The sequence below is a fragment of the Osmerus eperlanus genome, chromosome 7 (genome assembly GCF_963692335.1).
Source record: "Osmerus eperlanus chromosome 7, fOsmEpe2.1, whole genome shotgun sequence".
NCBI classification, from domain to species: Eukaryota; Metazoa; Chordata; class Actinopteri; order Osmeriformes; family Osmeridae; genus Osmerus; species Osmerus eperlanus.
The window spans coordinates 22,384,158-22,399,638 of record NC_085024.1 but is presented as its reverse complement, the minus strand read 5'-3'; the positions used below and the strand labels follow the sequence as shown (position 1 = coordinate 22,399,638).

The following is a 15,481-nucleotide window of genomic DNA, read 5'->3' as shown; positions in this document are numbered from 1 at the left end:
CTGTGTCTGGTATTTTTCTTCTTCTTCTGCCTGATGTGAGCCTGCGGGACTGGATGTCTGTGCGGGGGTTTGCCTGTGCTGCTGTATATGCCTGAAGTGTACGTATGTGCATGTGTGTGAGAGAGTGTGGGGGTTGGGGGGACAGCCACTTGACAGGTAGAGGGCCTCCTGTCCTCCCTGGGGAGCCCAGGCTCTCTGACAGAGGAGGTGAGGATTAAGAGGGTGAGGAGGGAAGACGGAGGGATGAGGAGGCAGGAAAGGGCCGCCTCATGTTAGCGTGAAGGCCCAGATCAGCTTCCAGCCTCCTTAAACACGATCGATCGCCATGGTGACATTTCACAGCACATGCCATCCATACTGTCACCGCCATCACTCACTCTCTCTCTCTCTATCACATACACACACCCGACCGTCTACAGCCCACAATCACTGTCACACTGCCATTAGTTACCTGTCTGTGAGTGTGTGTGTGTGTATGTGTGTGTGAGTACATGTGTGTGTGTGTGTGAGAAAGCATAATGTCCCTGTATCTCATCACCAGACGAGCTCTCTGACAGGAGACAAGGTGACAAGGTGTGGAACTGATCAGATCCCAGGTGAAAGGACAAGCACAAGGATTGTATTGTCAGATTATTTGAATGTGTTTGTGTGCGTGTGTGTAAGAGAGAGAGAGAGAGAGATAGAGAGAGTGTTAATCCTCTATTTCTGGTGACAGCGTTGAGTGACAAGTAACATAACACCAACACACAGTAGAGAGCTCTATTTGAAGAGTGACACACACTCACACACACACAGACTCACACACACACACTCACTCATATACACACACACACAGAAAGGAGCTGTCAGTCTTTCCCACTCGATCGATTAGTGCTGACAGATAGCAGATACCCCCAGAGTCTTAATTAGAGCTCTCATTTGAACACACACACACATAAGCACACATACACACATGAACACGCACACACATAAATACATAGACACTACTTGGCAGGTGGCAGCACAGATTTATAACTATCTTTAGTGGAACAATAAGTGGAGATATGTTACTTTTGTAAATACAACAATTACAGAACAGAAAAAGAGCAGTACAAGGCAAGCTTTAGATGTAAAAAAAAATTACATAGAGTTCAAACAGAGGAAGGATGAGTGAAAACAGACTGTATCTGAGACTGGTTAGGGTTAGGACTGGTTTCATATTGAGGACGACTCCCCACTTCCGCACGGACGCTCCTCCTCTCCTGCTGAGGAGCACGTCCTGGATTAGGCACCTTGTCCTCACGCTGCATATGCACACACGCACACTGCACATACACACACGCTGCATGTGCACACACACACACACACACACACATATCTGAGACGTGGACCCACGTCCAAAAACATGCATGTTGTTTGAGTGTTATGTGGGTGTTCAGACTTTCGTGTCTGTTCTGCTCCTCCTCCTCAGTCTGTGGCCAACCTCTGGGAGTCCCCCTCTGGGTGACACACACACACACACACACACAGCAGAACCATCTAGGGAGCTCCCCTGTGAGACTGGGGTTTGAGGTTCAAACTGGGCTCTGAGAGACACTGTTCAAACTGGGCTGAGAGACACTGTGTTCTCACCATCCAGGGCATGAGCGAGTGTGGGGGTTAAATGATAAAGGTAAAAGGTGAAAAGGAGTTGGGCCCTGGGAGAGACAAAGAGAAAGGCGGGGCATATAGATTTTTTTCCATCAGCACAATTCTCATCTCACAGAAGAAACGGGGGAGGCTTGGCTAACCCCAATATCATCAACACACTCACTCCAACACACAAACACACACACACACACAGTACTGCTGAGAGACAAGCTCACACCCACACAAACACACACATAGACAAACACACACATACACACACAATCATACACACACAATCATACACACACACATAAACACAAAGGCTATGAGGACGGTTAGTCCCTGCTATATGGTCTCGGTTTCCATCCCTCTAATCAGGGCTCTCAAGACTCACGCATTTCAACCATTTCTCACGCTGAGAGCTAAGGGATAACTTGTCCCGCTATATACAATTAATGGACGAGGCGCAGATTTCTTCGAAGTTGATAGTTGTCGAGAGAGAGAGGGAGAGAGAGAGAGAAAGAGAGATTCAAACTGTCCTCTCATGGTCGATGTTATTTTGCTTGATAGGATCGATGTTGTGTATTCATGCAGTCAATATAGGGATATTACTTGGCAGATGCACGTTCAATGGTTGCTTTTAGAAAGAAAAGGAAATAAAATCCAATCACGTATCCCTAGCTGTTAACAGTTGTGCATGTGCCTAATGTTCAATACTAATAAAGGTTATTGGGTGTGCTTTGCCTTCGGCAAGGGCACAACCTTTGTTCTCTCACATATATATTTATTGTGAGAATGCTGTTAAGCATTCTCACTATTGTTTTCCTGTTTCTCTTTATTGTTGGAATGCTGCTTCAGCGCCTTCAAATCTTCAGCTATTAAAACCGTTCAGCTATCAAAACATTCAGCAGTTTCAGGCCATGGGTGCTATGACTTTTCAGCTTTGTACCTCTTATGCTTGAATTAATATAAATCAATATTCATAATATTTTTAACATGGGTTTACAATGGAGCTTCTTTCAAATCCTCTCAAACTTCTTTAAACTTCTTCAACTTCCAAATCCTTCTTCTTCCTCAATCTTTCAGCTAGAGCCACCATTTAAACTTTAAAATTTTGACAAAACCCTACACTATTTTTAAATAATTCAGCCTTTTGATATCTATTCAACTTTTTTCAATATCACTGATTATGTTTCATGACTTTTTCAAGCCGTTTCTGAGATTTACATGGGTGTGTACGTGAAACCCTAGAGTGCAGACTGAAACGCTTAGAGTGGAGGCTTGAGCTTCGGATGTTGTTGAAAAGATATTTCTAGTTTGCCAGCATTGCCACAATTTTCGCTCTTCATGCTTCATTTTTGGATCAATAGATAGCTAATTTTGTGCTGGTCGCAGACAGTTGTCTGTTGAATCCAACAGACGTACACATTTGTTCAGAGCCCCACGAAAGCGAGACAAAGTCCAACTCTCGCCCCATAGAGACCAATGCAAATCTGGTGACAAAATCGTCGAGAAATCAAAAAGAACAAGATTTTGAAACTGCCACGAGTTGTATTTCTGACCGCACAGTCATATAAAGGATATCGATGGTTTCGGCAGAGTTTGGGTCTCGGAAAATATCCTTATTTTTTGGATTGGACGTATAGTTTTGCGTCTAGGTTAACTTGTTTGAGGTGTGGATTCTAGCTACATTTCTGTTATTCTCTCTTATAATCGAGCTTGCGCGATGGCTCTCCATAACTAAAAACGTTTCGACTTCTTTTCCACAATCGACCAAATTGGCCAAACAATGTATGTACATTGAGCTTAAAGTGTACATAATCTAGCTAGATCGTTTTTATTTTAGCAAGTTTCACAGAAATCAGCAAAAATCGAGGCTCAAGACTGTCATAGCTGACCGTCACGAACAGCCAAACCGGAGCTGGGGTAAGTGTTTGCTGCAGCTGGCGTTAATCCTACGAACAAACGCTTCGTAACTGGAAAGTATTCACTTTTAATTGACGATATTGAACACAGATGTTAAGTAAATTGTCTTTACTCTAAATGTCTTCTCCGTTTTCAATTTGAAGCAGTAAATCTAACACAGTAGGAATTCTCTCACGACATCCGCTCGCTCTGCTTTGACTAACAAATATGGAGAGGCAGTTAGAACCGAAACTGTACTGTACTGTAGCTAGTGGTACATGCCAGTGGAGCGAGTGGTACGTGACAGTAGCTAGTGGTACATGCCAGTGCCTCCGCTGGTACATGACAGTAGCTAGTGGTATGTGACAGGGCCTCTACTGGTACATGACAGTGGCACGTGCCAGTGGAGCTAGTGGTACGTGACAGCGCCTCCGCTGGTACATGACAGTAGCTAGTGGTACATGACAGTGGCTAGTGGTACGTGACAGTGTCTCCGCTGGTACATGACAGTAGCTAGTGGTACGTGACAGTGCCTCCGCTGGTACGTGACAGTAGCTAGTGGTACGTTACAGTGCCTCCGCTGGTACATGACAGTAGCTAGTGGTACGTGACAGTAGCTAGTGGTACGTGACAGTGCCTCCGCTGGTACGTGACAGTAGCTAGTGGTACGTTACAGTGCCTCCGCTGGTACATGACAGTAGCTAGTGGTACGTGACAGTAGCTAGTGGTACGTGACAGTGCCTCCGCTGGTACGTGACAGTGCCTCCGCTGGTACATGACAGTAGCTAGTGGTACGTGACAGTGCCTCCGCTGGTACATGACAGTAGCTAGTGGTACGTTACAGCGCCTCCACTGGTACATGACAGTTACTGTTCTGTTGATAGTGGTAAGCAAGTGTCTCGTGGCAGTTGCATTGGGTGTCTTGCAGCTTTTGTTTACTGTCATGTAGCCTAACTGCCCCGCGGCCATTTTAGAATAGAAAAGTATGTGTGGCGGCCTGCGGAAACCCGTGGATGTCGCGGCCGCTCATTGTTGGCTATAAGCCATAAAAGATCGAAAATCGTTTTCTGTCAAAATTGAGATTTTTGATGTTTTGTATCGTTAACACCAGTGGTGAAAATCTGCTATCAACTTTGGGGGGGACAATTATATGACATTTTCTCAAGAGCAATTTCTGAGGGGGACATCAAAATGACTGCTGTAACACAGCCTACATTGTAATATGTTAAATGTATATTGAGGAACCATAATTAATAATCCTGGATCATTTATAGTTAGTAACTGAAGGGTTGTCTCAACTTGTTCAAATGTAGTTATAGTAGTGTTTCTTATCAGTCAAGTATGAATGCAGGTGTACAGTATTTACAACCAGCAATACCAAGAAAGGCCAGTATGTACTGTACACTGTATGGGTGCAGTTTATGTAATTACAATGGGAATGGTGCAGTCTCATCTAAAATAATCTCAATTGAACCATCATAAAGTCGAGGGAAATCGCAAAACCATTTCTCTTGAAATGTCAACACTTTGTTGGCAAGAGTCTGCGGTTCTATAAAGTGGGTGTGGCTGATATGGTTCTGTGCCACCACTGAGGTGACAAGACAGTGCTGTGCCACTGTCTCCTATACTGGTGCTGCTGGCAAAAAGGTTGACCCCCGGTCCTGCCATGGCTGTGACACTATCATCTGAAGTCTCTCCCTGGCTCTTTCCCTTTCACCACCCTCACTGACTCACAGTCTGTCTCCTAGAAAAGAAATAAGATGTTTGCCATCCTCCTAACTACCAGTACCCAATACTACACAATTAATCACAACAACAATACCATTGCCTCAAATTAATCTTGGTTCAGTCACCAGTTTAAGTAGAGAGTGGGGGTATCCATGGCATTGTCCAATTATGTCCCTATTTTACAAGTCTAAAGAAGAGAACCCGTCATGTTGCCAAACAAGAGACTCAACAAACTTATTTTAGCACATTTCACATCATTTTTATTAACATTTTAACAACTAGTCTTTGAAATTAGGCCACTAGGGTTCTTTCTTTGCGTTTTGGTGTCCTGAAATGCTCTGATGTCCGTCTTTCTTTTTTCTGCAATTTTTCTACCATGCTGGCCGCACACACAATGTACAGGTTATTTACAGTAGGAGATGGGCTTTTATCATTTATTACCATTCTTCTAGAATAGGCTTCGATCTACCAGGTAGCTAGACAGTCAGTTAGGAAAGGTGAAACGGATTGCATTGACAGCTGGATCGACAGCTGTATGAGTTCACCCTTTACACAACGCAAACTGCAACCTTTTGTCATTTTAATATAATTCATGTTTTGGTTTTATATTTGGCTGGCTTCCCAGAATAGCTGAATATGCAGCTAGCGAGCCCCAATTCCGTTTGTGTGGTATTTGCCATCATCTTTGTTATAGCCAGTTTACTCCAGATCGGCACACACGTGCTTCAAAGTCCCTAGAGACGATTTAGCTTTTGCAACGAGACCATTTAAGATAATTATGACAATGGTAGAATATAGTATAGTTCTGTTCAGTATCGCTAAGCATGGCAAATGGATTTAGAAGAACTACAATATCCGTGCTGATTTTGGATTAAATTGACGATAGCAAAGTTTCCATCTTTTGACGACGCCAAATGGAATAGTGATAGCTAATGTTTTCTCTATCGGTTTGTTTGCTAGCTATGCAAATGCAGCTATCTTAGTGTGTGTGAACTCTGCCAACATAGTTAAATCGCTATGGTGCGATTAACTGGATTATTTTCACGTTAGCCACGTGCATTTCAAATGGTAGACACTCAAGTCACCTTGTCAGATATTACAACTACTTACTGGACATCAGCCACTAACGACACAAACAGATGATACTGTCCGATTTTCACACACGCACCTGCATCACTGCTGAGGGCTGGGCTGTGGATCAAACCATTGTGGGACCAAGGGCGGGGTTCGAAATCTTTTTAAACTTCAAAAAGCGCCATTGTGTCCATAATCAGCAAAGCGCTTTAATTGCATATTATCAATGTTGTTGAAATTACATAGTTATGTTTACAGTGATTTATTGGGGGGGACAAATCATATTTTTCCCAGGATTGGGGGGGTCGTGTCCCCCCTGTCCCCCCCGGGATTTCCGCCCATGGTTAACACCCTAAACTTCATTGTAATGTACAAAAAGTATATGATTACTTACGAAAAACTATTAATTTCAACGGTTTTTGGACATGTCAGCTAGCAAGATTTTCAAGCCATGTCAAATCAAATGCTGCTCTTTTGAGTGCTGCAGCAGCCCATAACAACTGATCAATGAAATAACTTGCTGAGAAGTTATTAATGTAGCCTATACTTAAACTGACATTTACATTCACAACGTCATTACGAACAAAAGGATTTTCTCCCATATCACTTTTTGACACAGGTCGACTTTAAAATGATGTAACTTCAGTTGTGATAAAGATATCTGAGTGATTTAAACAGATTTGTATCCAGGAGAGTTTGTAGTTTCCAATATGTATAATACCCAGAAAGTACATTTGCAATCATTTGCACCTATGATTTGCAGGTTCTTCATATGAAAATAATGAATTATTATTAACAACTATATTTACTCAGAGTATCGAAATGTAGGATACCTATATTGACTTCAGTTATTACAATTAATGATATACGCCACTAGGAGGCGCTGATAACAATGTGCATTAGAGACGAGAGTCTACAACGGTGGCTCATGTGCACGCTTAAATTCAGTTACTCTGAGTAAAATAATTTGTTACTAATTCATTACGTGTGTACAAGTCTGGTTTACATTACAGTCACACCATTACACTATATGCAATATAATGTTTAAATCGACTACTTTGTATGGTGAGCTTGTAGTGAGACATCAAAAGTATGGTTCGGAGTCTGTTAGCACGAACAGTTTAACTTTTTTTTTTTTTATAAAAGTTTATAGCCTGTTCTCCTATTCTAAAATGGCCGCGGGGCAGTTACACGACAGTAAACAAAAGCTGCAAGACACCCAATGCAACTGCCACGACACACTTGCATACCACTATCAACAGAACAGTAACTGTCATGTACCAGTGGAGGCGCTGTAACGTACCACTAGCTACTGTCATGTACCAGCGGAGGCACTGTCACGTACCACTAGCTACTGTCATGTACCAGCGGAGGCACTGTCACGTACCACTAGCTACTGTCATGTACCAGCGGAGGCACTGGCATGTACCACTAGCTACTGTCACGTACCACTAGCTCCACTGGCACGTACCACTAGGTGCCAGTAGAGGCACTATGGGGCGTGATTAGTGCCCTCACACTCCAGAACAACATAAAACCGTCGCTACGCCTGACAATCACGGACGCCGCTACGCCAAGCGTCTGACAATCACGGACGCCGCTATCACTAGCTACTGTCACGTACCACTCGCTCCACTGTCACGTACCACTCGCTACAGTACAGTACAGTTTCGGTTCTAACCGCTACTGCAAATATGTTCTCAGTCCACCATACATTAGACGAGCTAATTTTCGAGCACTTTCGATACAAGATACAGGCCATGTTAGAGTTGATAATTGTGTGGGCAATGTAGAACAGCAGACTGATTTGAAATATGATCTTTTGTTATGGCCATTCTAGTGACACTACGACTGTCATCATACGGCGAAACCAGGTCACATAGCTAGCTACGTTTTTCCAGACATAATATTCGTTACCTAGCTACAAACAAATGCTTCGTAACTGAAGAGTATTTACTTTTTATTGGCGATATTGACAACAGAGGTTAAGGAACTTGTCTTTAATCAAAAGATGGTCTCCGTTTTCAATTTGAAGCAGTAGATATGGCTTACTGTAGAAAGTCTCCCATTGCATCCTCTCTCTGGCTTAGCTTCGGCTACAGATGGACAACAATCACGATGCATGCATTATTCACGCCTACGGTGTTAGATTCACGCCTAGGCGTAGATGATCCGCTGGTTAGATGTAGCATGATCTTATTTACTACCCACAATAGTTCAACTTTCTTTGCAGCAGCATTTTAATCAGTTAGCTCCAGGTCCTCTCTAAAATACATTTCAGACCTTTTGAAACCTGAGCAAATGACTTTCTACTAAATTTTCAAATTCTTCTGAATTATTTCTCTTTTTGCATTGTTCTTCTCTTTTCTGTAGTTGTATGCATTTATGCTTTTAAATCTATGTAATCTTTATAAATAATAAGTATGCAATTTTATATAAAATATACAGAAATATCAGTTGTAAAAATGTCATTCAAAAACGGACCCCTGTGCAACCGACGCAAGCAAGCACACCCTACAATTTCCCCAGAAATTGTACCCTCTCTAGTTTAATTTTGTATTCTCAAAATGTTCACTAGAACTAAGCGGGTCGTCCGGACAGGAAACGGCCAAAAAGTTTCAACTCTGGTTTTAGGTCGGAAATAATTCTTCTGTGCACAAGAAGTTGTTTACAAAAAGAAAGTTAAGACGATACTGTAGCTTGACACATTTGAATGAATACCGTTAACCCACCGTTTTATCGACTTATTGTATACCATCGACAGCTTTTACGGTATGTTTAAATAGCTTGATAGCTGTCTGTGTTATCTGTAGCCTATATTGCCTGAAACGATCGGTAGATGGTTGACTGCTTGGTATAGGTCCATTACTAGCTAGCCACAGTACAGTAACTAGTTGTCCAGCTGGTACAGCAGGTTCGGTAAACAAACTAGGTGTATGTAACCAATGATTGTAGTTAGCTTGTGCTAACTAAACTCGGACAATCCGTGACTACCTTTGCTAACAAACTGTTTACTATGTGGTTGTATTGAAACGAAATACTTGGTCAACATTGACTAGCTAAACATTTACATTTAGTCAGACGCTCTTATCCAGAGCGACTTACAGTAAGTACAGGGACATTCTCCCCGAGGCAAGTAGGGTGAAGTGCCTTGCCCAAGGACACAACGTCATTTTTCACGGCCGGGAATCGAACTGACAACCTTCAGATTACTAGCCCGATTCCCTAACCGCTCAGCCACCTGACTCCCTGACACTCCCTAAACACTTTTGTTTTGAAACAAGATAGCTTGTTAGCTGGCTAAATTCATTGTACGTTATTTGAAACTATGGCTATATTAGCTAGAATACGTTTAGTTGTATATGAGTAAGTGTGCCTAAGGGATGTGTGATTTATTCTTGTGATCCGCAGCTACCAAGAGACAGTGTGCGTGCTGTGAGGGAGGTGCTGGGGACACAGTCAGGGTGAGGCTGGTGTGACAGCAGCCAGTCAGGGTGAGGCTGGTGTGACAGCAGCCAGTCAGGGTGAGGCTGGTGTGACAGCAGCCAGTCAGGGTGAGGCTGGTGTGACAGCAGCCAGTCAGGGTGAGGCTGGTGTGACAGCAGCCAGTCAGGGTGAGGCTGGTGTGACAGCAGCCTGCCTGCCAGCTGGAGACATGGCAGAGGAGGGGAGCAAGCTGACTCTGAGGCGCCTGGAGGCGCCCATCCACAAGTTCACCAAAGTAGCCCTCCCCACCGACCTGGAGAGGCTGGAGAAGCACCACAGCAACATCCAGAAGGTGGGAGCTACTCACATGTGTCACATACGTAGGTGTGATGTTCAGAGTCACACTCACATACGTAGGTGTGATGTTCAGAGTCACACTCACATTGAGCTGGCCGCTGTTTCTTGTCAGTTTCAGCGATGCCAACAGTGGGATCGTCTGCATCAGGAGCACATCAATGCCAGCCGCACTGTACAGGTAAACACACACACACTGCCAGCTGCACTGTACAGGTAAACACACACACACACACTGCCAGCCGCACTGTACAGGTAAACACACACACACACACTGCCAGCCGCACTGTACAGGTAAACACACACACACAGATACACTGCCAGCCGCACTGTACAGGTAAACACACACACACACACTGCCAGCCGCACTGTACAGGTAAACACACACACACAGATACACTGCCAGCCGCACTGTACAGGTAAACACACACACACAGATACACTGCCAGCCGCACTGTACAGGTAAACACACACACACAGATACACTGCCAGCCGCACTGTACAGGTAAACACACACACACACACTGCCAGCCGCACTGTACAGGTAAACACACAGATACACTGCCAGCCGCACTGTACAGGTAAACACACACACACACACTGCCAGCCGCACTGTACAGGTAAACACACACACACACAGATACACTGCCAGCCGCACTGTACAGGTAAACACACACACACACAGATACACACACACAGTCCTCTATGCATCAAGCGTGTACAGCGGCTGGTTTGTGTGTCTCTGCGTATGTTGAAGGGGTGTGTGTTGCGTGTTGGTGTGGTGTGTGTGTGTGTTGAGGGGCTATGTTGGTGTGTGTTGGTGTGTGTGTGTGTTGGTGTGTGTTCACAGGAAAGTCACCATGTCTCTGAAGGTGAAAATGCCACCACCTCTTACACACACACACACATACTGGCACTCCTATCCTTTCACCACCACCCTGTACTACCACATGGGAGGGTCAGAGTGCTTTCCCATGTCTGAGAGAGTGTGTGTGTGTCTGAGAAAGAGTGTGTGTGAGTAAGGACAAAAGAAGGACAAGTGAGTAAGGACAAAAGAAGGCAGAAGGACATGCTGGCTGAAAGTGTGTGTGTGACCCTCTGTAAGGAAGCTGAGGAGGGGTGATAATGCAGAGGAGGGGTGATAATGCAGAGGAGGGGTGATAATGCAGAGGAGGGGTGATGATGCAGAGGAGGGGTGATGATGCAGAGGAGGGGTGATGATGCTGAGGAGGGGTGATAATGCTGAGGAGGGGTGATGATGCTGAGGAGGGGTGATGATGCAGAGGAGGGGTGATAATGCAGAGGAGGGGTGATAATGCAGAGGAGGGGTGATGATGCTGAGGAGGGGTGATGATGCTGAGGAGGGGTGATGATGCAGAGGAGGGGTGATAATGCAGAGGAGGGGTGATAATGCAGAGGAGGGGTGATGATGCTGAGGAGGGGTGATGATGCAGAGGAGGGGTGATGATGCTGAGGAGGGGTGATGATGCAGAGGAGGGGTGATGATGCAGAGGAGGGGTGATGATGCTGAGGAGGGGTGATGATGCTGAGGAGGGGTGATGATGCAGAGGAGGGGTGATAATGCAGAGGAGGGGTGATAATGCAGAGGAGGGGTGATGATGCTGAGGAGGGGTGATAATGCAGAGGAGGGGTGATGATGCTGAGGAGGGGTGATGATGCAGAGGAGGGGTGATAATGCAGAGGAGGGGTGATGATGCTGAGGAGGGGTGATGATGCTGAGGAGGGGTGATGATGCAGAGGAGGGGTGATGATGCTGAGGAGGGGTGATGATGCAGAGGAGGGGTGATGATGCTGAGGAGGGGTGATGATGCTGAAGGATGATGGGAGGGAAGGACTAAGGAGAAACATCACAGTAGCCTGCTTCTTTATCTGCATGTTTGTCAGATTTGGTATTTTCTTCCCTGTGTATGTGTATGTGTGTGTTTCTGTTTGTGTTTGTGTAGCTCAGAGTTGAGAGGTTTGACAGGGTTTGTCTCCCTGGCTGTGACCTGCAGCCAGCAGGACCTGCAGCCAGCAGGACCTGCAGGGGGTTTAGTTGGGGGTCTAGTAGAGAGAGAGGCCCCCTGCCACCCTGGCAGTGTCAGCAAGCTGGAAACAGATGCCAATGTCTCTCCCCCACTGTCAGAGTGACAGCTCAGCCTAACCACAGGCCTGCACCCCGTCACTGAGAGGAGGAGGGGGTTTGTTTTGTGTTTGTTTTAGGTAGCCTATGCAAACAGGTAATTAGCGTGTTGACAGTTGTGCATCTCTCTGAGGGCTAACTGGCTCAGTGCTAATCCAGTCGTGTGTCCCTGTGTGTGTGTACGTGTGTGTACGTGTGTGTTTATGTTTATTCATCATGTCTAATTAGTGAGGGAGCGGGGTTCTGTATTGGCTGTCTGTTAACCCCCTGACCTCAGGTGTACTCTGCCCTGAAGCCTGATGGGATAGAAGTAATCCTCCCAGTCGTGCTCACATGTTCAGGGTTAAAAAGCCTTGTTATCATAATGTGTAACCCTAACCCTCCTTCCTGCTCTGAACATTCCTCCTCTTTGTTTTGCCTCGATTTACTCTCTATATTCTCTCTGTCTTTCTATTTCTCTCTATACTCTCTGTCTCTATTATCTCTCTCTGTCTCTATATTCTCTCTCTGTCTCTATATTCTCTCTCTGTCTCTATACTCTCTGTCTCTATACTCTATCTGTCTCTATATTCTCTCTGTCTCTATACTCTCTGTCTCTATATTCTCTCTCTGTCTCTATACTCTCTCTGTCTCTATACTCTCTGTCTCTATACTCTCTCTCTGTCTCTATACTCTCTCTGTCTCTATACTCTCTCTGTCTCTATACTCTCTCTGTCTCTATACTCTCTCTGTCTCTATATTCTCTCTCTGTCTCTATACTCTCTCTGTCTCTATACTCTCTCTGTCTCTATATTCTCTCTCTGTCTCTATACTCTCTCTGTCTCTATATTCTCTCTGTCTCTATACTCTCTGTCTCTATATTCTCTTTGTGTCTCTATACTCTCTCTCTGCCCCCTCCTCTGCAGCAGCTCCGGGCCAACATCAGAGAGATGGAGAAGCTGTGTGGGCGTGTCCGTCCTGAAGATGGCCCCGCCCTGGAGAGGCTGGTCCAGCCAATCAGAGACCGGGCATCAGTTTCAGCACGCGATTTTCTGCTTTTGCATTCAATCCCCACACCTCCACCTGTCCCCCTCCGCCCCGCCCACACCTCCACCTGTCCACCAGGCCGTTCTCATGATGATGATGATCTGTACCATCCTCCACCTGCCACTCAAACCCAGCTCCGCCTTCCAGAGATCCCTGCTGACCAGAGTGCTGCTGAGTCCTGGGACACTCTAGAGGGGGTGTGTGTGTGTGTGCGGGCATTTGTGTCTGTCAAATATTAACATGAATGATAAATAGTTGGACAAGAAATGTTTTGTTTCGTGTTAAAGAGCCCTCAGGGAAAGAAGTGTTATGTTCCTGTTAGTGTTACGGGTGAAAAAGGTAACTGTGTCTCTGTTCAAGAGTTTACCAGGGAGAGGAAGTCCCTCACCAAGCCAGGAGGCAGCTGTGTACCATGTTAGAGCGTAAACAGTCTACAGTGCAACCTGATCAGATTCATTTCAATTGTTTGTGTCTGTCAGGACCTGCAGCAGCTTCGTGGTCTGGTGACAGAGTTCTCTCTACTGGTGCATGTAAGTTTACCCATTCTGCTCAACCTCTACCTGTGTGTGTGTGTGTGTGTGTGGGGGGGGCTGTGTGTTGCCTGGTGAGGCTGCTCCAGGGTGGGGGGGGGCTGTGTGTTGCCTGGTGAGGCTGCTCCAGGGTGGGGGGGGGGAGCTGCTCTGCTCTACTGGGGGAAGGTGGAGTAGGAGGAGGGAGGGAGACGGAGCGCGCAGGGGAAACGAGGAACAGGCCGTACGGTGAGGCAGGTGGAGAACAGACGGTTCATATTATCGCTCTCCTCCGGGAGGAAGATGGAGGAGACAGAAATAGCGAAATGGGAGAGAGAAGGTGTGGTAGTAAAGGAGAGAGAGAGAAGGTGTGGTAGTAAAGGAGAGAGAGAGAGAAGGTGTGGTAGTAAAGGAGAGAGAGAGAGAAGGTGTGGTAGTAAAGGAGAGAGAGAGAAGGTGTGGTAGTAAAGGAGAGAGAGAGAAGGTGTGGTAGTAAAGGAGAGAGAGAGAAGGTGTGGTAGTAAAGGAGAGAGAGAGAGAAGGTGTGGTAGTAAAGGAGAGAGAGAGAAGGTGTGGTAGTAAAGGAGAGAGAGAGAAGGTGTGGTAGTAAAGGAGAGAGAGAGAAGGTGTGGTAGTAAAGGAGAGAGAGAGAGAAGGTGTGGTAGTAAAGGAGAGAGAGAGAAGGTGTGGTAGTAAAGGAGAGAGAGAGAGAAGGTGTGGTAGTAAAGGAGAGAGAGAGAAGGTGTGGTAGTAAAGGAGAGAGAGAGAAGGTGTGGTAGTAAAGGAGAGAGAGAGAAGGTGTGGTAGTAAAGGAGAGAGAGAGAGAAGGTGTGGTAGTAAAGGAGAGAGAGAGAAGGTGTGGTAGTAAAGGAGAGAGAGAGAAGGTGTGGTAGTAAAGGAGAGAGAGAGAAGGTGTGGTAGTAAAGGAGAGAGAGAGAGAAGGTGTGGTAGTAAAGGAGAGAGAGAGAGAAGGTGTGGTAGTAAAGGAGAGAGAGAGAAGGTGTGGTAGTAAAGGAGAGAGAGAGAAGGTGTGGTAGTAAAGGAGAGAGAGAGAAGGTGTGGTAGTAAAGGAGAGAGAGAGAGAAGGTGTGGACAATGATGTAGGGTTGGGAGAAAGCAGAGAGATGTTTTTAGTGCTTGCAGTCTCTCTGGGGTGACTGGTGTCCTTGAGGGACCAATACTCAAGCTCTCAGCCACTGTGTAAACACTCTTCTGTGTATGGGGGGGTCCCTGGTGATTCTAGAGAGCAGCTGAACTGCAGACTGTGTTGGACAGGGGGAAGGAGAGATGCCCAGCTCAACCCACCAGTATTGTCTGATTGTAGACCCTAGACCTCCCTAAACCCTCTCCTCCTGGTGTCTAACCTGCAGGAACAGGAGTATGAGGAGGGAGGGGAGAAGGAGCAGATAGGAAAGAAAGGGCAGAAGAGCTAGGAATGGAAAGGAGAGAAAGTGAAAGGAGGGTTAGATGGGAGAGGAGCAGGAGGGAGGAGCAGGAGGAGGGAGGAGGAGGGAGGAGCAGGAGGAGGGAGGATGAGGGAGGAGCAGGAGGAGGGAGGAGGAGGGAGGAGCAGGAGGAGGGAGGAGCAGGAGGAGGGAGGAGGAGGGAGGAGCAGGAGGAGGGAGGAGGAGGGAGGAGCAGGAGGAGGGAGGAGGAGGGAGGAGCAGGAGGAGGAGCAGGAGGAGGGAGGATGAGGGAGGAGCAGGAG

The 15,481-nt window shown here is 46.1% G+C and overlaps 1 protein-coding gene across 4 annotated transcripts in view; it reads left to right on the top strand.

Annotated features, from left to right (window-relative positions):
• The first annotated feature begins 8,924 nt into the window (after positions 1-8,924).
• stx17 (syntaxin 17) overlaps positions 8,925-15,481 on the top strand; it is an 11,337-nt gene continuing 4,780 nt past the window's right edge. For 2 of the 4 annotated variants that reach the window (XM_062466112.1, XM_062466110.1), the window contains exons 1-5: positions 8,926-9,087; positions 9,727-10,125; positions 10,159-10,276; positions 13,144-13,461; positions 13,744-13,794. In XM_062466112.1, the coding sequence (XP_062322096.1) occupies positions 9,971-10,125; positions 10,159-10,276; positions 13,144-13,461; positions 13,744-13,794 (642 nt within the window). In that variant the 5' untranslated portion in view covers positions 8,926-9,087; positions 9,727-9,970. Of the gene's footprint in view, positions 9,088-9,726; positions 10,126-10,158; positions 10,277-13,143; positions 13,462-13,743; positions 13,795-15,481 lie in introns of all 4 variants that reach the window. The other 2 variants (XM_062466114.1, XM_062466113.1) reach the window with 2 other exon arrangements.